General features: G+C 26.3%; 3 protein-coding genes across 9 annotated transcripts in view; 2 read left to right on the plus strand and 1 right to left on the minus strand.

Moving 5' to 3' along the window:
* LOC119687884 (sodium/potassium-transporting ATPase subunit beta-1) overlaps window positions 1-1,746 on the plus strand; it is a 44,309-nt gene extending 42,563 nt beyond the window's left edge. Inside the window, exon 5 of the mRNA XM_038102417.1 lies at window positions 935-1,746. Within this exon, the coding sequence (XP_037958345.1) occupies window positions 935-1,213 (279 nt within the window). The 3' untranslated portion in view covers window positions 1,214-1,746. The remainder of the gene's footprint in view (window positions 1-934) is intronic.
* A 5,048-nt stretch (window positions 1,747-6,794) lies between these two features.
* The window catches only part of LOC119687887 (uncharacterized protein KIAA0513), a 37,360-nt gene continuing 16,938 nt past the window's right edge, over window positions 6,795-27,216 (minus strand). Inside the window, exons 1-8 of one of the 2 annotated variants that reach the window (XM_038102428.1) lie at window positions 13,968-14,569; window positions 10,885-10,948; window positions 10,738-10,821; window positions 10,626-10,655; window positions 9,709-10,563; window positions 9,217-9,652; window positions 9,060-9,154; window positions 6,795-7,069 (exon numbers count right to left, since the gene is read on the minus strand). In XM_038102428.1, the coding sequence (XP_037958356.1) occupies window positions 6,993-7,069; window positions 9,060-9,154; window positions 9,217-9,652; window positions 9,709-10,563; window positions 10,626-10,655; window positions 10,738-10,821; window positions 10,885-10,948; window positions 13,968-14,129 (1,803 nt within the window). In that variant the 5' untranslated portion in view covers window positions 14,130-14,569 and the 3' untranslated portion in view covers window positions 6,795-6,992. Of the gene's footprint in view, window positions 7,070-9,059; window positions 9,155-9,216; window positions 9,653-9,708; window positions 10,564-10,625; window positions 10,656-10,737; window positions 10,822-10,884; window positions 10,949-13,967; window positions 14,570-27,216 lie in introns of those variants that run through there. The other variant, XM_038102429.1, reaches the window with a different exon arrangement.
* LOC119687885 (E3 ubiquitin-protein ligase lubel) overlaps window positions 20,514-27,216 on the plus strand; it is a 47,907-nt gene continuing 41,204 nt past the window's right edge. For 3 of the 6 annotated variants that reach the window (XM_038102418.1, XM_038102419.1, XM_038102421.1), the window contains exons 1-2: window positions 20,514-20,657; window positions 21,269-21,443. The gene's annotated coding sequence lies outside the window, so the exon portion shown is untranslated. The remainder of the gene's footprint in view (window positions 20,658-21,268; window positions 21,444-27,216) is intronic. The other 3 variants (XM_038102420.1, XM_038102423.1, XM_038102422.1) reach the window with 3 other exon arrangements.

Genomic DNA, 27,216 nt, shown 5'->3' on the forward strand with positions numbered 1-27,216 from the left:
TAATGAAAAGCATTTTATTTTATATCAACATATTTTGATTCTGTTTATCAAGGCAAACTATAGTAAATGCTTCATTTTATGCTTCCAATGCAAACATGCATAAACACCACAACATTCCTTTATCTATATATATCATCAATTGTACGAAAGATGGTATATATACTTTCAGGAAATGTTCAATTGCTGTATAATTGAAAAGAGCGACCATAGTTGTTCTTTAGTGCAGCTACAGATCTTAACCAAACAGAAGACAATCCGCCCTTCAAATAAAAGCAAAAATGTCAGCCGTTGCAGACATTCTAAAGAATGTGACTGGAAGTCTTGTCTACTTCTAAGCAGAGTCGACAATGTATCTCTTTGGACAGACCCATTTTGTTCATTTTGTTAAGATAATAACGAAGTCCGTGGTGACCCGTTAAATATCTTACCAGCAGCCTGTGTATATGTAACAATATTTAATTGGTTCAATATCAAGAACTGAATAATGTAGAATTTATAATTAGCTACTGTGAATAATTTCTGTAGTATTTACGACTTTTAGATGTATGTTGGTATGAACTTCATTGTTATTAACTATATTTTGAACAATATACATAGAATATATAGAAAACATATTTACCAACTGTTCCATACTTTGAGCATTGTGATTTTTAAACATTTGCTGTTTAGGTATTTGTTTACAACGATATATATTACATTAATATAATATATATTATATTAATATATATATATATTATATATATTATATTAATATATATATATATATTATATATATTATATTAATATATATATATATTATATTAATTCTTCTAACACCGAGAACATTTTTAAGCTATTAAGTTTTAAATCCATATATTCGTATTTGAATATATAAAAATTTATAAGTTAATAAATCAAATTTATGATCTAATTTATATATTCTTTACAATTATAGCGTCAACAAATTTGGGTTTCTTGTCATGGTCAACATTCAAACGATAAAGAGAAAATGGGAGCAATCAATTACTATCCATCTCGAGGTTTTGCTGCTTACTACTACCCATTCTTAAATCAGCCTGGCTATCTAAGTCCTCTGATCGCTGTACAATTCGAAAAACCAAAAGTCAATGAAATGGTGACAGTCGAATGCCGCGCTTGGGCTAAAAATATCATTTACAGTGGAAGCAATCGTGACCGTATGGGTTCTGTCGTATTCCAACTCTATATTGATTAGAGTATTGATACTGCCTACAACAACAACAGTAACAACATCCTCGTCTTTATTGCAACTTACCAGCGATAAACTTTCAACTGCAAAACATATTGATTAATTTAATTAAACTGAATAAAATTTTTTAGCAATATTGCAAATGTTATAAAAGTCCATAACTTAATATAAATTCGGGTCCATCGTTTGTTTATTAAAAATAATTATAAACTTAAGAAGTTAAAAACAAAAAAAAACCAACTTAATTATAATATACGAATATAAATTATAATTAACTTCTTTTTTAGTTAAGTTCTTGTATCTTCTAAAAGTGAAAATGTTTTGTCTTGCAAAAATGTTTTAATTTTTATTTACCCATTAAATGTTAAAATTGTTTTAATGTTATATATATTATAAAGTATATCTGTACTTCGTAAATACGTTAATTGGTTCTTGCTCTTTTTTAATACGCCACAACTGCTGTAGCAAAAGTTGTATCCTTGTTTCAAATTGTTTTGTATATGCGTTTATTTTTTAAATAAATACTTACTTAATTAATTTGCTATATTTAATTTTGTAAATACATTCAATTATTTTTTCATGAAATTGTTTTAAAACAAGTATGGCTTAATTAAAAATTACAAATACATTGTTCAAGGAGTCATTCGATTTTTGTGTCAGCAGTTCCTTTAAATTATTTTAAGGCTAAACAAATTTTTGGAGTAATTGAACTAAATCCTTTTAGTTGCACATCATTATAAGCTATGTTTTATTATTATTAAATGTCTATTTGACTCTGTGTTTTCTTAGTTATTAAATAAAATACAATTTATGTAAATTTCTTCTACTATTTAAACTTGCAAGTAATTTAAATCACGAGTACAATAAAATATAACAATTAAATATGAATAAATGTTATTCATGAAGAAGGCAATCTGAACTCTGTAAAAAAATTTCATTTAATATATAATCAGGAAATTTTCCAACTACTCATAAGTATAACATATCGCAAGTACTCAGTATTTTATGATCACCCCGCGGATGGAACTGTGCATGAGCATTTTATTTTTAGCAAAAAAAAATTTCTTTGTTAATAAATCTTGATAATCGCATTAAAATGAAAAATTTAATTTAATAAAAAAGATTTAATAAAACCATATTGGTGTACTAATTTTTTTCTCTTAAATATACATCTATATTTTAGAAATCAAAGCCGTGAATATAAACATACAGGCCCCATGATTTGATATTATCCTTTTGTTCCAATTACTTATTACCATCTCCTTTAAGGCAGATGTAATAATAAAAAAAACATAAAAAATAAAAATAAAAAATAATAATCTTTACATTTCAGCGATCTATTTTATGTTTGTGTGTTTATGTTTATATAATTCAGTAGTTATAACTATATAAATATAGAAAAATATAGAATATGAATAAACGAAAAATATGAATATACTAGTTGCATAAATAACAAAATAATATTAAAATAATATAGAATAGAAATAAATAGGGTACCAGCTCCCAACAGAGCGGAGCACTGCGACCATTATTGATCTTTTGTGCTGCAACAGACAGTAACCGAATAGAAGACATTCCGCCTTCCGAATGAAAGCCAGAATGTCAGCCGTTGAGAACCTCCTTCTTTCAGAAGGGGAGAGTAGTTCTCTACCCAGTAATCTCCTTCTGACCCAAATCAAGGCTGGGCAGTCACAGAGAATATGACTAAATGTCTTGTTTGCAGAGGCGACAATCTACCACTTCGGACAGACCAAACAAAACAATATTAATATACAAAAATAATTAAAATAATGCAAAATAAATATTATTATGTATTTTTATTTAAAGCTTTGGCGTGAAATCGCCCAATAGTCGATACTACAGCCAGAAGAGTCCAATTGTACCAATTTCACAATTGACTACACAAAGTTCTTTAAAGCTTTGTGAACTAAGTCCAGAACTAAATCTAGAGAAGAGTTCTTAATCTGTTTTGGTGAGAGAAATTCCATATGAAACAAGTTTCTTCTGTGCGTCATTGAAGCTGGACAGTCTGGCATGCAAAATAAATAATAAATACTATAACATATTTAATTTTAAAGTCAACAAAGACTAAAAAAACTACATTTAATAGTAAAATAGCAGACAAAAAAAAATTTTTTTTTGTTTTTATTTAGTTAAATTTTGAAGTATTCCCCAAAGATGCTTTTCATACGATTTGTTTCAATTCTTAGAAGAATCTTATCTCGGATTTGGGTCGAATAAGTTGGAAGTACCCCTAAGTTATTTATACCGTAACCACGTATAAATTATAAAATATGCACACTTTAGATCAGTACACCACACTTTAGAACGCTAATATCCAAGCCCAAATTACAGATCTCTCAACTAAATGTACAATAGTGGGTCTTAACACTAATATTGCTAAGACAAAATCCATACACAACGCCACATCTAACACCTTCACAGCATTATAACAACAGAAGGTACCACCTTCAGCACACATAGCCAATAGACTTTGGACAGACTTCGTGGCTTGTTACGTCTTCGATTTCACAAAAACTGCAGACATACGTTAACAAATGCTTTCGTCAGATCCTAAACATTTAATGGCCGAGAACCTCATGCAATGAGCGGCTATGGGAAATTACAAATCAGCAACCGGCTCTTGATTCTTCAGCGGTTTCAGTAATCGTCAAAATTGCAGCATCATCTGCAAATGTTGCAATTTTACTTCCAGGTGTTATTAGTAGGTCCACTGAAGTACACCAGCTTTTATCGCAGATAGATTTGAGTGACAGTTTTCGTGTTTTACATAAAAAAATCTCGTGGTAATGTAAGATTTCAAAATCGCTAAATATAACGACGGCAAATACGTTTTTAGTTTATTCAGAAGACCTTTGTCTTTGTCGAAAGCCTCTGCGACATCGAAGAATACAACAGTACACATTTTTTTACCTTCAATAGCCCTTTAAATTTCATCGACAATGCGGTGTACTTGATCTATAGTCGAATGCTTGCCACGAAAACCAAATTGATGGTTTGGTATTAGATTTTCGGATTCTATAATAGGCATTAGTCTCTTGTAGAATAGCTCTTCAAAGAGCATCGAAATGGTTAATTATTCATTAGATTATTCCTATTATATATATTCCTATTTTAGGACTTTTTGAAAAACTCGATTTGTTCGAAATTCAAATTATTTAAAAAAACCCCAAATAATCAAAAACAAATGTCACTACTGACTGCATAATAAACGTCTTTCCCCGTTTAAGACAAATAAGACAATTAAATAAAATTATTCAAGTAAATTTTATTTTATTTTCAATTGATTTTAGAATATAGTTAAAGTAAGTATAAAGTAACCATCGCGTAACATCAGTTAACATAAAGTATTTGTTTCTTTTTCACATTTGAATAATGTACTACAATATTTAACTATCATATAAAAAACAAAATTATTTATATTTATTATAGTATTACTAATACCTCATTTGATTATCAAATTCGTTTTTTTTTTATTTTAAAAATAATTAAATTACTAGCTTCTGTTATTTTTTCTGTTATTATTACTTTAGTTGTAGTTTAATAAACCAACCAAACTTAATTATTGAAAAAATTTGTAATATATTGAAACGCATTTTAAATAAATAGGTGAGTTGATATATTTAAATATATATACATACATATATAATAAGTAAGAAACATCACAATAATCGACAGCATAATAAATAAAAAGCTTAGATAAAATATTTTGACGGAATTATATGAGGCAATAAATTTTCGTTATTAGTTTAGTTCAACTTGATTAATACAAATTTAAAATTTTATACCACAGTTTAGGATAAAGAAATCACTAAATATATTTTATAAATATTATTGTTTCTATTTTATTTGTAACGTACTGATAATGTTCAAAGTTGTTTGCTAATGTATTTAAGTAAATCACAAACAAATTTATCACAATTCATTGAAATCTTCGGTAAACCCAACTTTTTAATCATCAAAGGTTTTTATTTTTAAAGTCTGTGTACTTTAAAATATTTAATTATTAAATTTTCTAACTATGAAAAGATATAATAGTTTTTCAATATTTGTATATTTTGATATATGTTATATGATAATATAACATTACTTACAGTGCGATCAGATCAGTTCGTTTAGAATCTGTCAAAGTTAAACTTTAGTGACTTTAAGTTCTAAAGACACTAAACTTCTGTATATGTATGTCAATTGTTTAAAAAGTTTGAAGAGATACCTTCAATAACTTAACAAATAATTATATTATTTTTTTTTTATAATTTTCCCCAAAGGATGTTGAATAAATTTTAATATGTTTTTAGGTACACACACATATGTGTAAATGTTCAAATCATATCACCGAATATGACTTATCACCGAGCAAGTTCCACTTCACCATACCTATATAATAAAGTACATTTTTACATATAATATACATTTTAATATTATTCAGAGTATTTCAATAAGAATTTTTTTATAAATTTTTTATTTTTTAGAATTTTAAAATAGAATATACAGCTATATCTTTATTTTATCTTGATTATATTATCGCTAATAAGAAGAGCCTTTGTTTTGAATATTTAACAAAAAGGAAAATTATATTGTTGAATTGTATTAGTTTTTTCTATATAACTTTTTATTTATTTTCCACCTTTGTTGTTTTTTTTAATTAAATATTTATGTCAATTTTTATTAAAATCTACAATGTTAAATAAAAAGCGTGTTTTCAACCATGATTAAAAATATATAAATCTAACTTAACTGAGCTTACAGGTATTGGAAGCCAGTGTAGTATCAAATATTACATTCATTTCAACTCTACTGAATCAGTCATATATACTCGAGTAATACCATTCAAGGGTATCTATAGAAGACTTTAGAGTCCATAATAAGAAAATAACAAAAGTTCACAAAAAAAATAATAAATAAAAAGACATAGACGTATATTTTTATTATATGAATGCTAAATATAAACAGCAAAAAAAAAAAACAAAAGTAACTTCACACAAAATAAATAATTCTATATGTATAATTTAAAATTGGTTTTAATAATATTATAATCCAAAAAAAAAGCAACAATTATTTTAAGCGTTTTCTTTTATAAGAATACGCCTAAAAATACTACAAAGGTTTTAAATAAATATTAAAAATCTTATAACATAAACAGAAAATGGATTCTATTAAATATCTTACAGTTAAATAATATATCTTTTTGTTCAAAGGCCTGTTCTTATTCATTCACTAAATCTTAAATTGCGATATCTGAACGATATCAGATATTATGCATATTGCGATATATATTTGTTTCAAAAAAAAAAAACAAAAATTAAATAATTTATAAAATATTTGTTAGATGATGAAAAAATGCAAGTTCTTCTCGTACTTTTTTTACAATAATACTGATTTTATAAAATTAATTATAAATGTACAAAAAAAAAAAGTTAAAAAATTAATGAAACGCAATTACTATAATTACTAATATTATAATTAATATTGTATTTTGTTTATTATATATTCAGAGCAAAAGAATTTTGTATTTTACAAATTTAAAATCTGATAGTAAATATAAGAACGATTTTTTTTTTTAAAAATCTTATTGACGTCTCTCTCGTACTTTAGTATTAGGTATACCATTTGATGTTTTTTTTTCGTTAAATTATTATATATATATATCATATGTAAACAAGGCAATAATTGCAATCAATTTTCTTAACGTTTTAACTTTTTTATATAAAATTTGAAAATTGTTTTATTCACTATAACTACTCTATTAAAAAAGTGTAAAAGCTTAGGAGACTTTAGCGCCCCACAAATCTGTCTCGTGATACATACGATGAATGTTATCCTTGACTAGTTTGAATTTATCTATTTAAAAGAGAAAAAAATTGAAATTATAATTATATCCTTAAATATATATAATTATAAAAATTAAATTTAGTAAATTTTTTGTTAATTTTTTGATTTATTTGTTTTTTTATTCTTATTATTTATTTTATTTATATAATTATTCTTATATCATTTATATTACACATAATTATTTAATTTTTTATATTAGTTTTAGTTGATTTAATATAAATTAATTTAATTTATTTATTTTATACATTTTATTTATTTTACAACTTTAATAAATTATTTTTATTGATTTTATTTATTATATTTATTATTATATTTATTTTAATTATTTAATTCATTTTTTATATATTTTATTGTATTTTATTTACTTAATTCATTACATTTATTTATTTATTGTTTCATACATTCTTATTATGTCAATTATATTATTTATTTCATTTATATTATATTATATATTAGTTTATATAGATAAATTAATTTTAATATTTTATTTGTTTCTTTTTCACATTTTTTTATTTATTTTGTTAATTTTATTGATTTAATATATTTTATTTAATTTTTATATTACATAAATAATATTTATTTTCTTATTCTTATTATATTCATTTGTTTATTTAATTATAATTAAATATAATTATTTATATTATACTGTATAAAATACTATACGCTTATATTTTATATATTACATATAATATATATAATAATATGTATTATAATATTATAATACATATTATAATATATATTATATATTATGTATTTTATGAGATAGCTCATACATAAATGTAGAATACATCTACATTTTTTTTTTTGGGACATGTTGGTTGTACATCCCTCTAAAAATCCAAATTATTTTTAATGGTGTTTTGACAAAAACGCAAAACAAAACCGATCAGATTTATGTGCTACATGTAGTTCCCAAAATTGTCACAGCCTTTTGAACGCAAACAGGAATAGCGACTACAATATAATAAAGCTACACCCACCCATAAATATATTAAATAAAATTTAGATATCTTGACGTGAATATAAGCACAGGGTGAAGGACCAAGCAGTCCAGTTCCTCATGCTTAGTTAACTTTAAAAATAATTTTTCGCAAGATTTTATACAATAATTATTCCAACATTATGTGTAGTTAAAGTAAAAAAGATGATTTCACGCAGGGAAATAAGTTGGAACTCTTCGTGAAGTGCTAGGCTTATAAACAGTTCATTTAAATTATTACGAATGATATAACATTTTTCATTCTTAGTGTAGAGAAGTTGACAGCACAATGTCAATACATAATAAGTAGTAGTTATTAGTCGTATATATATTTATATACAAAATATATTTTTCAAAAATATTAGTTTTTTATTTTTGTTAATGAATTTTACAAAAATATGTTATTGTACTATATTATTGTATATATTAAAAAATATATAATTATTCGAAGAGGAAATCATATTTTTCCTGGGAAAAGCCTAAAATCCCTAGAGGGCGCGTCGTAGATGACGGATAACAATTTTTTCCCAGATAAAGGTGGCAGAAGGGAAATGAAACACCTCCTGCGGACCAAATCCCTCACATAAGCGGTCTTAATCATACCCATTAGACCATTAGAGGTTTTGCTCAGCGCTGCATATTGTTTCGACAGGAGAATGCAGAAGAGAAAACGGTGAAGGAATCAAAGAGATGAACAACAGTTCTCAGATTTGAAAAGTAAGTTACTGTTCAGGGAACACATAAATATTAAATGGCATAAATTCTAACTTTAAGGGGTTTCAAATATTATGTATAAAATCCCCCTGCCACAGCAGGAAGCACTACGGTGCTAGAGATGCAAAGTTCAAGTAACGAAACTTTGTTGAATGAAACCGAAACGATTTGCGACCCTATACCCTACTAGGGAAAATGGACACTAAGAAGTGAAAGATTGAATTATATTATTCAATTATTATTAATCTTAATTATATTAAGTGTCAACTCCGTTGTTTTGGAAAGATTTCAAGCTTTAAAATTTACCTTTTGGTAGATTACAACTTGTTGCCTGTTTTTTCAAAAAATCTAAGCACAAATCCTGGGGAATACCCAATGAGTGCATGTTGCAAGTAAAGGCACTAGAAAACAATTTCAAGTTGAGATTAATCTATGTACAATATGAAGGCATTGAGATACTTACCTCAACAATCGAAATACAACATTTTCGTACATACGAAGTTCGCTCTGCTGATCTTTCTCTGTCTCGGCTTGTACATTTTTCTGTCCTTTTGTAGACACTCGTTTGGAATTAGTCACAATGTTGTTATGATGCGAAGAACTAGATGTGGATGCATCGTTTTCGGCATTTAAATGACGCTGATCGGTAACAATATGTAATTTTGTTTGTTCATCTTCTTCGGTGGAAATGGGTACATCCACCTTAGCCACTTGTGCTTGTTCCTTATTTTTTCGACGTTTTTCAGCACGTTTGATTTTGAGCAACAAAAGCTGTTCACGTTTACTCTGAAGGGTATCAAAGAAAGCAGCATTCCAGAAACGTATAGCATTCCACACTGGCTGCTGTCGCATATAAGTGAAAAGGTATTCAAAATATGGATCGCAACCAGGTACTTCAACTAAATTTAATGAAATATTTGCAATATGAAAAAAATATTATACTTATTAAAATTACTTTCATGGTAGAATAAAAAACAGAGATTCATGATAATTGTGGCAGGTCCATAATCCTCAAACTCCCCGCACTCGAATAATACGATTGAAAAATATTGCACTAATGAATGAAATGTCATTTCATCGACACGTTTTGATTCGTTTTTGTGTTCCAATAGGAAACGTATAAACCATAAACGACCTGCATCTAAGCCCACAATTGTACCAAATTCACTCTTGAGCTCGAGTCCAATAAGTGAAGGATTAGTAAATAATACATCAGTGAAAGATTTCATAAAATCTTTAACTGGTTCTTCACCTGCACGACAATCGAGACTAATCGACGATGCCCATGAAGGTACAGAGTTTTGCGATTCAGAACGTATAAAGTTTATCCAGTCGGTTGATTCTACACTCGGACTTATCTGCATTTCGGGATCATCACGCAAGCTAGTAACTGTACTACTATTCGAAATCTTACTACGTGCAGGTAAATGTATTGCATTATCAGGCACTATATTAGTCATTGTTGTATTAGCGATGTTTTGGTGTACATCGAGATTATTATGTTTTTCATCTACTTGTTGTACATCGATTTGCAGTACGTTGTGGCCAGTACTAAGGAAATCATTAATTTTTATCAGATCCTTTTTAATATCAAGATCACTGCGCCGTGCACCTGGAATTGCGCGTCCAGGACGCCCATAACCACCGGAATGACGTGACTCTATGGAATTTGAACGTGTTGTACTACTAACGTGTGAACGATCAATTATATTTGTTGGTATTGATATGGATGAAGATGATAACGATGATGATGATGACGAACTTGATGATGAGCCACTTGATTTGGCAGTTGTTGTTTCTAAGCGAGGTCCTATTTTAAACAGAAATATTTATATTATAATTATGATGAAAAAATATATTATTGGCACTCACTAGGTGCTAAATTCGGATGCCGATAACGACCTAAAAAGTCAGATAATGTTATAATATACTGATTAAAAGTAGAAATAATATATATATATATTTTAGAAACTTTCGCTTTCACCTGATATGATTTCTTCATGTGCACGACGAGCCTTCATGCGACGAGACTCAAAATCAATTTTTGTGTAATCAATTGTTTCATCAACTATAAAAAAGTAGCTTATTAGTCTTAAAATTTATTTTAATAAATAACTCTAAATAATTTTACATTTTGGAACTTCTTCATCATCGTCACAATAATCCGAGTCGCTGGAACTGATGCTTAATGTGAGCTAAAACGATATAGAATCAAAAAAGGTCTTTAATGTTGCTAAAAATAATTAAGTAAAATAAAAATAAAATAGACACAAATTTTGTTAGGATCTAATGATTTCAAATAAAGTTTTTTCTTTTAGTTTTTTAAGATTACATTTTATATAAACTTTTTTAGTTAACAATTTATAATCTTTTAATATACATAAAATTTTGAAAAAAAATAATTAATATTTTCTATATTGTTTTTCTGCATTCACAAAATATCCAAATAATTTAAGATAATTAACAAAATTAATTAAATAATGTTTAGCGTTCCAACTTCATTTTCGGTCATATATATATTAATATAATATATAGAATGTACTCGTCTTGTAAAGCATTTGGCGTTCTTCTGTCACATAAAATAAATATATAACAAATTAAATAACAGACAAATAAGAATTAGCAATGTTTTTAAGGATAACAGGACTTGAATAAGATTTTTTAGGATAATGCTTGTACATGGCAGATCTCCTAGTCGCGGTGCTTTATATACCTAACACTAACCTAACGCTAGCCAAATTCTCTCAGTTTCTACTCGTTCATGCTTTGTATTATTTTTATTCATTATCGCTTCTAAGCCATATGAATAATGTACAAATAGGCAAAATCTTATTTTCAAATAAACGGGCTGTCACTGACTTATTCGGCATTAAATATTTGTCTAATAATATAATAGGTCATTTACTTCAACAATGATTTTGTTAAACTCCGTATATACGTTTCGTTTTTAATACATATATATTTACCTTTAAATTAGAATACGACTATCTCATAAAATCGATTTAATCTTAATTGGCTTAAGCTTCATATCCAATAGCAGATCCCACATCTGCGACACATCTACGAAAACTGTTGTTTTCTTTTTTAGAAAGCGTCTTCTATTTTATAATATATCATACACACTTGATTTATTACTGAAGGCTTACTTCAAAACCCGAATTAATTAGATCATTTTTAGCTTTCTATTTTCAGCAACTGAGTGCAACATTTTAAAAGTAGTGCTTCGAATAGTTTCGAAAAACAGAATACTAGTAATATTAATCGATAAGATACCACTATGTGGTGCAATTCACCTATCTTGGCAGTTCTAAAAGCCGTAGTAGTTTTCCAAAATTGGTACGTATACAGGGTTAGACGATTAAAGTATTACCTATTCAAGGGACCATATCTTTTTTGTGTGAAATTAATTTTATTGATTCAAATTACAAAAATTTGGGAAAACAATCAAAATTTCAAAATCCATTAACTCTAGCTCGAAGTGGCACCCTTTGCCTTGACTATAGTTTTCAAACGGTTAAAAAATGAATTGTATGCTTCACATATGTGATCTTCTGGTATTTTGGTTCATTACTGAACAATTGCTTTCTTCAGCACATCCACACCTTACACCTCCAAAATGGCCCGACGCAGTTGGAATAGTCTGTCGAATTTGCATCTAGCGAATTCGAAACTCTATTGTGCGAACCATTCCTGATTCACACGAGCTTTATGAAAGCGAGACCGGTGCCAAATCTTGTTGGAACGTCCATGGTCTACGACCGAAATGTTTACGTCCCCACGGCTCTAAATCAACTTCCGAAACATTTTCCCGATAAGAAATCGCATTGACTTTGATACCAGGCACCAGGCTCGATAAAAACGATTGGAGAGTGTATATCGTCGGTCACAGCTGTCCGTACCATTACATGAGATGGAGAATTACTTCGTGTAACCATTCGTAGTCTCAACTGGCAGTGAACGGCAGTGCGGTAAGTTAAGTGAACACGATAATTTTGAGTTAGAGTTTTTGAACTACTTAAGACAAAATGAATATTAGACGATGAATATATAATAAGCATTTTTATCTGCTATATTCTAATTTATTCATTTATTTATGTATTTGAATTCATAAGTAAATGAAATATTAATAAGACTTTAACGGATGACTGAAATTTCGCAACATATTTCTAGTGAACATTCAAAATAAACTGATTTGGCTACACTGAACCATAAGACTTAAAATTTTTTGCGAGTAAAACCTAACTCTGAAGATTTTAAGAGCATTATTGTTATTTCACATGTCTTCTTTCGTAAGTTGCGAGTATTTTTTTGCTACTCTGAAGTTAAAAAAATTAGACTAATATACAAAACTATTTTGAATTTGGTTCAAACCAAATATGAAAAAAGAGGAATAAGCATAAGTAATTTAATTTGCAAAAACAACAATTTTTAATGATGTGATGTATATAGCAAAAGTTGAATTATTGTTTACGGGTTGACAAATAAATTTAAAATTTGAAAAAATAAAATTTACGTTGGTTTTGTTACGCGAACCCATAGTGCAAATTTAACAGACTTCAATTCCTAAGATTTGTATGGCTAAAATTATAAACCGACTACTAAACTATTAGAAGTTTTTAAAGAACACTAATAGTGGATACTTTGCGTTATCTGAAACAGCTCACTTTATTCAATTTACATCATTTATTCATTAAAAATAAACTTTTGGATTTAAAGCAATCTTACTATAATATTCTTCATTGTGGAATATAAAATTTCTAACAGTCCTGTTTATTCTAATATGTATAAATTGACGAATATCGCATGACTTTTGCTTATGACTATAATTCTTCACAATTATTGTAATCGAACGATTACGTTTTTATTACACTTCCTGTCAGTTTATCTAAATTTGTTTTTATCATTTCATTTTTTAATATATTTTTTAGTATTGTTTGTTTTTTCGAAAGATATTAGTAAACCTTAGCCTTGACCATAAACTTGCCATTGACCTAGAAAGAAAAGCTCATGTGCTTGTTTGGTTAAGAGTGCTCAGCAGTTAACGTATGAACAGACAAAGAATTATTAGAATAAAGGAAATACAATCGCCCATGCACACACACGATGTGAAACAAAAAGTAGAAGAAAATATATATAATTGGCATGTCATATTAATGCCTAGTGGTCAATATCAAGGCCACTAGCTATGGGGTGAAATGTTGGAACTTTTCTTACCTTATTTGAAATTCCGTTCAATAACTCATTACTGTTTCCTAACACTGTTAAAAATTTCGACTTGAGTACCCCAATACCAGGTGTACGTCCCATCAAGCTTTTTATTTTTGAATTTTCCCCAGCTGCCGGTGGCGTTGAGGGATTAGTGTTCAGATCAACCATGTTTACAAAAATTATACTACTATGACTAAACGTTGCATACAATTTGCATATCTTTTATGCCAAACTACTTGATTGCCAACATTTTTGAATTATTTCCCAATCCTCCCGCCAACGGCAACATAATAATTATATTATAATATTTTGACGTGAGTTCCATGCAACACGCAACAGCAGTCAAGACTTCCGTACGAATATTGTTGTCTAGCCGTGGTATTGATTTTTTTAATTGATATCTCTGCACTTTGTTTTCACCAGAAAATACAATTTTCTTTTGATTGAACAATTAGAATTCAACAGTAATTCAGTACGACTGTTAAACTTGAATTAGTACAGACCCACTTCGTCAAGGATAAGGCGTTATTATGTCATTATTTACACACAAATATCGCATGAGAACCGTTGTTTATTTTTCTTTCGACCGGACATTTATAAAAAATACAATTCTAAATAATTTATGGCAATGCTATTTGTTAATATGAATTTCTGTTTTTATAAAATATATATTATTTATATTAAGGCACTTTCAGTGCAGTTGTTTAATAAGAAATTAAATTAAATTATATCGGAATATATAAATATGAATGTTTTGACCACAAAAAGAAAACTGCAGCTGAATATTTTGCTGCACTTATTAAAGCTTTTGCTCCAGTAAAAACGTTTTAGTGCTTGTACAAATATAGGAAAGCACAAATTTGGATATCAAGGAAAAGCTATACACAGAGGTGGGCAACTTAAAATTATTAAACACATGCAATTATAAAAAATATTAGATTTAGCACAGTTTTCCCTGCTTCATCTGCTGAATATAGAATTTTTTTATATATATTTAACAGTTTTCTTATGTAAAATAATGAATTTCAAAACAAACAGGGTGTTTTAGAATAGATCCCTCCCTGCATTATTATAAGAATTTTATAGTATTTGAACAAAAGGAACCTAAGTTATTACGTCTATAGAACTAGTTGTATATGATATCAATATCTTTTAGGTGGCTTTTGTATGGAACACGGTTCCTTTTTATTGAAAAATGCACTTTTCGGAAAAAAAAAATGCACTCTTACTGTTAGATCCTTCACTACAGTGTTGTTAAAATTTTATAGCATATAGTCACGTCTCAAGTGATAGTTGTATACGATATCAACAAATCTTTTCGATGGCTTCTGCACACACGAAACGTTTTCGTTTCATCGGAAAAAGTACTTTTCCGAAAAGAAACATGGAATTTTCCGAACGGGAAAATGAACATTTCCAAAAAGAAAAATGCATTTTTACTGATAGATCCTTCACTATAATGTTGTTAAGATTTTATAGCATATAGTCACGTCTGAAGTGATAGTTATATAGGATATCAACAAATCTTTTCAATTTTTTCTATATACACAAAACAGTTTCGTTTCATCGGAAAAAGTACTTTTCCGAAAAGAAACATGGAAGTTTCCGAACAGGAAAATGCACATTTTCAAAAAGGAAAATGCACTTTTTCGAAAACGAAAAAGTATAGCTGATTTATAATTTCGTTCTAATATAACACTGTAAATGAATTTATTAATAAAATTTTAAGGTATGTTCAAAAGAACAAATTAGAGCAATATAAGTCAAGTACGGCTTTGAATCAATTGACTAACTGACATTGACAGGGGTAACTAGCTTTGACAGGGTAAAAGTCGACCCTTGGTACTTGCTGTCTTAAAAAATTTTTTACGAATAAAAAATTTTCTTACGAATATCTTATGAATAAGAAATAGTTTTTAAAAACAACACAAATAATGGATTTGTAGCAATACTCGAAACACCTGAATGGTGTTTGAAAAATTCAAATAATTAAAAATAAAAATTTTATTGTCATAATTCACTACCTTTTAAAAAACCCTTCGATTAGTTCCAGTAGTTCCACTAGTTTTTATTAAGAAAATATATTCTGTCTGCATAATTGTCTTTAAACATTATACTGAATATAAAATTGTTTCATTTAACAGAAACGAACAATTCGTCAACTGTTTTTCGTTTTTAGTTTCTTTTGTGTGAACTTAAGTTCAGTCACCATAGTCAAATAAACAATAGCCATAAACAAATACTTCATTTTTTGATTCTGTTCGTGATAAAGATAGAGAGGAGTTTTCTTTCTTACAGCTGTTCTGTAAACTAAACAGTTTGCGTTTAGTCTAAAATTTTAGAACTAAACCATTGAAATTTACTGCAGAAATTTTTTGTGAATCCAGGAGTTTAAAATCGACATATTGATGAAATCATATACTAGTTTCAAGAACTCTAGCAGGTCCTACAAATAGGTCTTACTGTGACTTTTAGGAAATTGATAAATTAAATTGATAAATAGATTTATATTAATAAAGGTAATGTTAGTTGCTGAGAGACTACAGTCTAAAAACGTTTATATTTTATTATGATAGGTATAGCAAACAAGGCAGAAAACATTATTTTTTTCTATAACTATTTTAAATAATAAATTATAACCTTAAATACAACTAAGCGCTCGCCCATAGCTGTTTGCAAGTGTTCGCCATACCCGTCTTAATTTTTAAACAACAACAATGTCATAGAAGCTTTTATACGGATATTAACTCAAATAAAAGGAAATCGAATAAAAAATTCATGGCTGTCACGTTTAGTAAAATCCTACTAACATTTGAAAACAACAAGTCAAAAGCTCACACATTAAAAAAAATAAAAACAAACATTTTATTTACAGAGCGAAAGAGAGAGGGAGAGAGTGAAAGATGGAAATGCGAGTATTACACGACATACAATACTATTGTTTAATCAAAACTTCCGTATTGAGGGTTGCATTAAAATATAACGCAAAGCTATATCTTTCAACAAAAAAGCGCGGAAATCTGCACACAAAAGCTTTTAAATACAGGGTGCAACATTTAACTTTTGAATTTTTCATTTAGTATTTTCATAAAATAAAAACAAAAATATTTAAATAAAGTATAATTTCATTTTATATACTGTTTATATAGGTAATTAAAATATTATAAATTTGTTGAAAAAAATATTAATTCGAGAAAAATGTGATTAAAGCTTAGTAAAGCTTTCCAATCACACCCTTTATTAAACGCAACGTACCACGTACTGTTCAGTTGAAAATTATTTATGTTTTTCTCAATGAAATTGACTTGTGGGTAAACTACATTTTACATATATTCCGTATCTTCGGTATTTGAAAGCAATTTAATCTTATTTCAAATGCTTTTAACTTAGCAATTTGACAAAATGTGCTTTATGGACGTTTACATTATATCAGATTTCGACTACGATATGTAGATAACAACGTTGCTACCTTAATTTTGCTCTTTTTGAACCTACCAATAACATAGTCATAGCTTTATCGTCCACATTTCTATGCAGTAAACTAAAGTTCAAACTACACCACCTAGTATCATGGATGGACTTTAGGCTACATTGGTTGCCGCAGACTATTTAGAATATTTATGGTATTTCTATTTTAATTAAAAATAGAAACACTATAATTTATTATTTATATTTAAAACAAATTATTTTATTCAAATATTTTCCGATATTTTGATTATTTTCGATAGTCATCTTCAGAGAATATTTTAGTTATGGTAGTAATATATTCTCACCGAAGGTCTAAAAACCTCAAGTTAGAGATTTTAATTTTCATATCAATAGTTATAAAATCTTAAGTTATTATTTATTTTAAATTTATCAAAATGTTTATAGTCCAAATATGAAGGGAACTGAGATATTATAATATATTAAAATTTTTCATTACTTTAATAATCAATAATTATCTGTTTCTACGAAAGCTCAGCATAATACTTTTTTTTTTTTTAATAATTTTGTAATGTAATATAATGCAGTTCTTGACTGTCTTTTAGGTGGGCGGTCTACAAACCCTGTACGTCCACTTTAAAACAAAACAGATTGAGAGGATTCAGCGAACATATTTACCAAACATATTAACTATTACGGTAGAGATTTCCATTTTCTTTGAAGTTTTTGTTACAAAGAATTTCATCACTAACCATTGTCCAATATTTTCGATGGTTAAAAAAGTAATGAGATGGTTACGGACAGATTTAAATAATATTCTTTCAATGGCCTTACGAAAAATAGAACTTTAGAATGGCGTCACAGTTTGAGATCTACCTTTACAACTGTATTTTATTATTTTGTTTTGATAAATTCAATTGTAATAATAGTGACATTAGCTAATAGTACATTCACACTGTCTAATTTATGCACTTGGTCATTTATATTAATGAGTGAACGTTCACATTATAATGAGCTCATTTATGCAGTTGCCAGAAGTTTTATAAACTTCACTTAGTAATATACCACACAAAAAAATTAAATATATAATTGATGTCTTAAATCATTTATATACATTTTATATATCATGTATATATACATTTTTACATATACATATATTTTTTATATACATTTTACATATTTAATTAATAAAAACAAAGATTTTTTTAAATACTTAATAAAGCTGTTTTGTTGACAGCTTTGTTTATATGTTGTTTGTTTACATCTTACATATAAAACATATGGCACATAATTAAAATTTTGATGATTTCCTTTGTGGGAAATTTTTATTTAAGGGTTGCATTTAACATTTTGCGCCTAAAATGAACTGATTTATTGATAATGAGCTCATTTATATGCAAAATTTTTGTATTGTACATCATTCTAATTAATGGCTATAATGAGCATAACCTCCTAAATGAGACATGATTGTGAATGAATAAAATGGCTACAATTTAGTGTTGGCTTATATATTTTAATATAGATTATTCTTTATATAGTTTATTCTAACCTTATTCTAACCATTCTAGCCTTAATAATAATTGCACATATAAAGTTGGTTCTTAGCAATGAGTAAAAATAAAACATAATTCTTTTCAATTTTCAATAAAATTTCCTTGAGAATTCATTCCAATATACTATTTATTTTGTTATATATAAGCTTCTCTTTAATTTTAATGTTATTATTTTCTAAAAACAAAGTAATTAAAAGTTTTAGATTGTAAGATTAAAATCTATTTCGAATAAAAAACTTACACCCTTTTACCTAATGAAGAACTTTTTATGTCCAAAAATTTGACTTTTAATTAAATAAATTAATGAACTGACCGCGCTGCTATTTCACACACCATCAATCAATTATAAGTAGTGGTGTTTGGAAATCTATGGGTCAGAAACATGCAATTGTATATAATTTTTGAACTGCTAGTGAGCAAAACGAATTAAAGTGCAACTATTAATTTACGAATAAGCAGTAAAAATTGTCAGAACTTGAAATTTGACAGACGAAAGTTGAGTGAATGTTGACTTTATATATTAGCACTCGAGTCCACAATTCAAATTTGATAGAGTTCAATTCCAAAACGAAGTTTTAAGATTTAATAATTTCATTCTCATTATAATTTTTAAAGACGCTATCCTGCACTAAATGCTTCAGACTGCTACCTTCAAGTTGGTTCTTCGAATATAGCGTACGGTTTCAATTAGTACGTTACTATGAGTACTTAGGTCAACTTAAGTCAACACTTTTTTAAAAAAACATTTCAAATTACGATATGTCTTGTGCTATAAAAAATTGGACCTATACCACCCAATCCAATATCAACATAATTCAACAGCTACAAAATAGAATTATCCAAATTATTGTTAACGGTCCAGCATATCTACGTTACATAGGTAGATATTCACCGAGACTTAAACATCTCAGCAGTTGCTGAGTAAATTAAAGAACATGCAAGAAAGAGACATGTTAACGAAGAAGCTAGCAGTCTTCTTAATGCCATAAGCTTACTCTCTCGACTACATATGATTTAATTGCCATTGAAATTGAAGTAGGGGTTTTAAAAATCTTTTAGTAAAAACATGTCAAAGCCTAACTACTCGTTAGTTTTCTTGTCACTAGTTGCAGTGTTAACAAACATTATGTATACAGTTAATGTTTGTGATAAAAAAAAATAGATATATAAAAAACATTAGACCCTTTCTACTATTAAATATATATCTTTTTAGTCTACTTATTTGAAATATTTTACTAAGACTTATGTTAGATTTTTAAATTTCGCAAGTTTTAGTCGAAAGGTTAGTATCAATTTAGATTTATTAAATATGACGTAAAATGCCTAATATTTTAAGTTTTTAGACTGTACTGAAATTATAATTAAATATACTTATAACGTATATTATATGTGATCAAATAATTTTACCATAAACAATGAAAATTTATTGTAACAAAAGGACACTCTCTCCGACGAGACAACACTTTTCTCTGTTAATGGCTTACCGCATTGAGAACTATTTCGTTGGCAAATGTCGGGAGTGTTGAAACTTTATTTTACGGCAAAACATTGACAAACGTGAATGTATTTCTGAAGAATTCGCTTCAGTACTAAACATAGCGACAAATCGTTTCATTATAAATCGGTCTGCAGAGCAGAATTTAGTTTGTTAATAGATCGACGATCGCAACGACGATCAGCGTTAGCGAAACGACATATGCGACCATTTGCTAGTTATGTAAGCGGAGGTGTACTAGGGTTAAATACAACCAGAGACATAATTTCAAATTAAAATATTGAATTAAAAAATGTTGAATATTAAAAAAATTTTATTTTTGAAACAAGTGAAAAATCTTAAAATTTGATAAATATAAAAATTGCACTTAATATAATTATTGGTGAAATTTTAAATGTTTTTGTTTTTTTTATTAATTTTTTTTATTTACTTTTTTTATTTTTTTTTAATTTTTTGTTTTTATTGAAAATATCAGTGTAATGTAAATGAGTTCAACATTTTTAAAACAACATACAATTGAGTAAAAATTTATTTAAAATTAAAATTAAGTGTTACATGTAAAATTCTTAATTGAATATTTGCTTTCTTAGCAGTAAAGCTTCTCTAAGTAAACATGTTAATTTTGATTTGAAAACATAACAAATAAAAGTTTTCTTTTAAGAGCAAAAACCAAAAAATAAAATAAATTCGAACAAAGAAGATATAAATCAGTGAGATGAGAAACCAAAAATAAAAGAAAAAAAAAAAACAATTGTTTATAAATAGTATGAATTTTCAAAAATAACACTACCATATTTCCCTGGGCTAACTTGCACATCTTGTTCATATTTTAGGAATTAATGTACGATACAAACAACCACGTTCTTCTCATTCTTTAAATCTGAATCTATGCAATAGTCTATTTATTCTATGTATGGACGCGGCAATTTAAATTAAAAGTTAAAAACAAGCATTTGGAGTTACAATATTGAGAAAAGAATAGCAACGAATCTTATTGAAAAGAGAATTGTAAGTATACGACAAATCTATCGTATAAATAAATACATCATTTAAGTTATATATAGTACACAACTACTTTATCTATTGCATATATCGCATATATCGCAGAAAATTGCATGATAAAATACATATGTTTTCCACTATATACTTGTAAAGGCGACATGTACGTTCAATTCGCCGTATATTCAAGAGAATTTCAGAAATGCTAATGAGACTGGTGAGAGTATACCTCACCGAATAGATATCCGCACAGCCCAAACACTTTTGTCAACAAAATATAGATTCTCCATATTTTTAATGACAATACACACTCACATATGTATATGTCGACATATATTTTCATGCGCTCAAAATTTACACAAAAATCTATCTATAAGATAGAAACTATAGCGGCTACTAATCTAATTCCTGTGAATAATTGTAGATTATATTAATATTAAAAAATATTTTTATGCAATATATAATAATAAGAAATCTATATTATAAATATAGATATATGAATACATATATATATGGAATTATATATATACATATAATATGGAATAATATATATAATAAATGTTTAAGAAAAACAAAACCTATAAGATAGTCAATTTAAATATATTATTATTATTCTTGATTGATTCAAAAATCTAGATTGACAATAACATAATAATATAATAATAATAACAGTAATAAAAATAATAATAATAATATAATAATATATAATATATTTATAATATATTTATAATGATAATTACATATAATAATAAAATTAAATTATAAGATGTGATTATTAAAACATCATTGTTATATAAAAATGTATTATTATTTTAATATTTATGTGTGACATAAAAATATTCTTCATATCATAATATATATTAATAAAATATATATATTTAAAAAGATGCATATTTTACTTAACAAATTTATTTTATTTGCTGTGTACGTACATAAATAATTATAGTATTTATAAGAATAATATTTTTATATAATTAATGAATATAATGAAACACTAGTTATAAAACAGTCATAGTATATAATATATAAAATAAATGCAATAAATAAATAAATATATTTACCATGCACAGTACATAATATATTATAATGAAATACAATACTGCAATTAATATTTTTTAAATCACAAAATATATTATTTAAATAATATGTACACTATATTTAAAAAGATAAAAATTTAAATTATTTTAATCGTTAAATATTTACAAAATATAATTAAAAATAACAGTTATAATATTAATAATATAAATTTAACAAATACGAATAAACCGATACAATAATCAAAGTACTCAGTAAAATATAACAAAATAATAAAATATCATATATTAATTTGCTATAATTCTTTTTTTATTTATCAAAAATATAAGAAATATAGAAATGCTTCTATTAAAATATATCTTATTAAAATGTGTGTATTTAAAAAATATCTATTATGTGTAAATACATATTATAGATGTACATACACTTATTAGTTTCATACAGCAAATATTAATTTATTTTTTTTTATATATTTGTTTTGCTATAACAACTTCATTGAATATATATATATATATATATATATATATACATATATAACTATTATATGAAATAAAATATGTAAATAATATAATACTTACCAATTTAAAGGATATAAATAAAATAATGTTGTGTTTATATTAATATATATATGTATATCCGATATGTATTCATTTAAAATGTACATACTAAAAGAAATATATATATATAAGCCAGATTGAATCTATATAAGCTGTGTGAATTAACTGAGACATTTGCATATACTCGTATCTGATTAATGTAACGTTGTATTCACAAATGTCCTATAGACGATCAAACATTATCTTCGTCATGTTGAAGACATGTTATATCTAAATAAAATTAATGCATTTATAGACATATATGTAACCGGGTTTAAAACCTAACCACCTGTCTAAGTACTTTTTTAATTTAAACCAGACATGATCTGATCCTTGAGACCAAGTCTGAGTGTAATTAGGCATGTGCAAATTAATTTATTTGTTAGTCCCAAATTTAATTATTTTTATAAAATTTTACTAAAAATATATATTATTAATAAATACATTGTTTTAATAAATTTTACACTGTTTATACATTTCTTATAAATCCAATTTACTTATTAAATTTAAATTCTAAAATTATAAAATATACTATATATTTAAATAATTACTCAAATTATTAATTAAAGTTTGAAAAAATTAATTCAATAATAATGTTTTAAAGTATTATATTTTTTAAGAGATTCAAAATATATAAGTTTGAGGCAATATCCAAAGTTTACAAAATTCGCCGCGAAAATGAACTCTGCAGACGTAGTCTATAAGCAAATCTGAAAGTATATAAGATAACGTCTCAACAATGTCAAACACGTACCAAAGATAAAGTCTTACCATCTGTATGGGACTTAATAATATATATTAATAAATATAACACTCATATTACTTCTTAAATTTTTGTTATTAATATTTATTAATATTTATAATATTTGTTATTTAATATCTATCTGCAATATATAGATGATAACTAATTGTTAGTCTGAACGGCTTTTTCAATAATATTATATATGTAATAATACACCTATATATTTGAATCAAGAATGCAAATAAAGCCAAAGTTTCTTCAAACTATAAACTTACATAGCACATAGAAACATTCATTATGTTTTGTTATATATAACGATTAAATATTCTTAACTAAATCGATTGAAAATTTATTTATAAATGAAATAGATATATTCCGCAATTAATAAATATTAAAAAAAAAATAAACAGCAAGTAAGGTTTTTTAGCAAGTACCTCCAGTATATATAGCGCCAATAAAATCAAAACTCTGATACTAAAACCAATTTTTCTAGGTCATTATAGTGACATATCGGAACTATTAATTTGTTTTGCAATCACGAAGAAATTTAATTTAACCTAAGTAAAATTTGAAGAAAATATTGAACACAAATTGTGTATATCATATATATATATCACATAGTTGAAGTAAATGGTATAAGAAGAAATAAATGTTATTAATCACCTTGGGATATAGCCAAATCTTATCAATCATATTAACAAATGTTTATTGTACTTTCCCAAAAAATCTGAACTAAACAAAAATTTTAAACAGATGGAAAAACCGCACAAGAGTAATTAACTTTATTACATCCCCATATCTCCATCATTGGATCAAGTATATCTTTAGAATTTTGTACAGTAACATCTCACGATTTTTTTCAAATTGCTGAAACCTTGCCTATTCGGTGTATTGCTTACCGATCGGAAGAAGCGATTTTATGATAGATGAGATGCGATGATGGAGCTACAATATTTTCCAAATATTTTGTAGGAACTAGAAATATATAAAATTTTACATTATTATGTTAGCAATATTTTATGATGTCGGTTTTTCCATTTCTAGATCAGAGCTCACTTAAAACATGTAAGTGTCAATCGACAACTGCAGCCAGTGTCAGTGTCTTTTTATTTTAGATGACTATTCTCACAAAATCTAAAATATATCCTACAACAATAAATATTTATTTGGATATTGATGGACCCAATTACATACAAATGCATTCAATATACAAGACACAGGCAATTATTAATATATATCTTATACTAAATATTATCAATCAATCCAATTTTATTTTGTGATCTTTAAAATAAATCCGGTACAGGACAACACAAATATGCCAAATGTGACTCAATCCTCTGTACATTTTGAATATGCAGTGTACAACATACGCTTACGCTGATTCAGTTATAGATATATGACTTTTCTTTAATGGCCCCAATTTACTCGACATAGTGATAATTTTAACTTAGGATCATAAAAAGTAATACTGGGTCATATTCATTGAGATCTTTTTCAAAAGTTCTTGCAAAATGTAGTATCTTTAATGTTGCTTTATTTTTATATTACAAAATCCGTAGAATTTTTATGCTGAATGCAGATATATGTTTAACAATTACCAGAAAACTTTATTAATAAACAAATATTTGCTTTTTAAAGATGGCATCTCATAAGCGCGTTTTTCAAATTTCAAATTATCAATATTTCGTATCTAGATACTTGATCTCTTCATACCTACTGTTACTCAATTTTACTTTATTTCAAACTCTATCCTCAATTTTCATAATTATTCTCTCTAACATAAATTTCTGGGTGTACTCTTTTGCCTTGTGTTCTTCCAGAATTGATAGAGATTCTTTGCAATTATAACAATTGCCGTAATTTTTTCTTTCAGAGTTGTAAAAAAACAACATTAAATCTGGTTAAAACGAATTGGCATCACTTTTAAAATATTTTAAATGCTTGTTTTGACATATGTTTATTGTTGTGTTTTGTGTAATAAGAAATATAAAAATTGTAAACACTAAAAATTAATTACTTTAAATAAATGAAAATAAAATGAATATAAGAAGGACAATAGTAAGCATTTATATCTTATATATTTAAATTAAATTAAATATATTTAAATTAATTTATTTATGAATTTGAATTTATAAGATAAATGAAATACTCATATGATTTCAACGGATAACAGGAATTTTGCAACATATTTCTAGAGAACAATCACAATAGACTTTTTTTTGAATTTGACTGCACTGAAACTTAAGACTTAAAATTTTTTGCGAGTAAAACCTAACTCTGAAAATTTTAAGAGCATTGTTGTTGCTTCATATGTTTTCTTAAGTAAGTTGCGAGTATTTTTTTGCTACTCTGAAAGAAAAAATTGCGGCTAATATTGCAATTAAATATCTTGTTTTATAGCTATGCTCCTTCTTTATAATAAATCTTGTAAGAATATAAAATTCTTTAACATGATTGAGAAAATCAAACTATTAATTAAAAAATTTTTATTGTTAATTAAAGCTAAACATTCTAGTAGCTAAGCCTTATTTCTGCTCTTAATATTTTCCAAAAATGTTCAAACCAATACTTTATTATTTAATTGCTTTTCTTTCACAAATTTCTTGAGAGAAATTGGACTAAAAATATAAAGTTTTATACATACTGTACAAGTACATGTCTAAATATTATTTATAATATTTTTCCATAAATTGTTGCACCTTTAAAACTAATGCAATAGGCAATTGCATACAAGTAAAAATTTTATTTTGATAGAATACAACAAAAGATATACATAGAAGTGTTTAAAAAAAATCTTTAGTTTACCAAAAAATAAAAAAAAATATTCAAATGAAAATATATAGATATAGGTATATAAACCGAGGGAAAATGGTTGTTGACATCACACTTTGCTTCCATGGCATGAGTCAAAAAATTTTAATAGAAAACTTTGAGAATTTCTTATAGCAAAAGAAAAGCACTTTGCGGAAAAGTTATCTTTTTTTTTATTAAAATCTAAATTTAATTTTTAAAAATAGAGCAAATGTTATGAGAATGTTTATGAGAATTGAAAATTTTGTAGTTTTACGACTCTCAAGTAAATTTTATTATATGTTTTTTTTTTTTGTAATTTTGTCCTTATATTTTATTTGACGCCACATTTTAATACGTATAAATTTTTTTTTAAACTAAATTAAATTTAAAAGATTTACGCCATTTTTGTACGATAATTAGCGAAAATTTTAATAATTTTACTTTAACTATAAAAACTTTTAAAAGCCAATTTCATTTTTTATTTGTACAAAATTTAAACTTTTAAAAATTTTAAATTTTAAATTTTTTTTTTAAATTATATATAAAAAACTATTGACTACAAAGACTATAAATAAATACTACTTGAAACTAATCTATTTAATAAATATTTGTACTC

The sequence above is a fragment of the Teleopsis dalmanni genome, chromosome X (genome assembly GCF_002237135.1).
Source record: "Teleopsis dalmanni isolate 2A chromosome X, ASM223713v2, whole genome shotgun sequence".
Taxonomy (NCBI): Eukaryota; Metazoa; Arthropoda; class Insecta; order Diptera; family Diopsidae; genus Teleopsis; species Teleopsis dalmanni.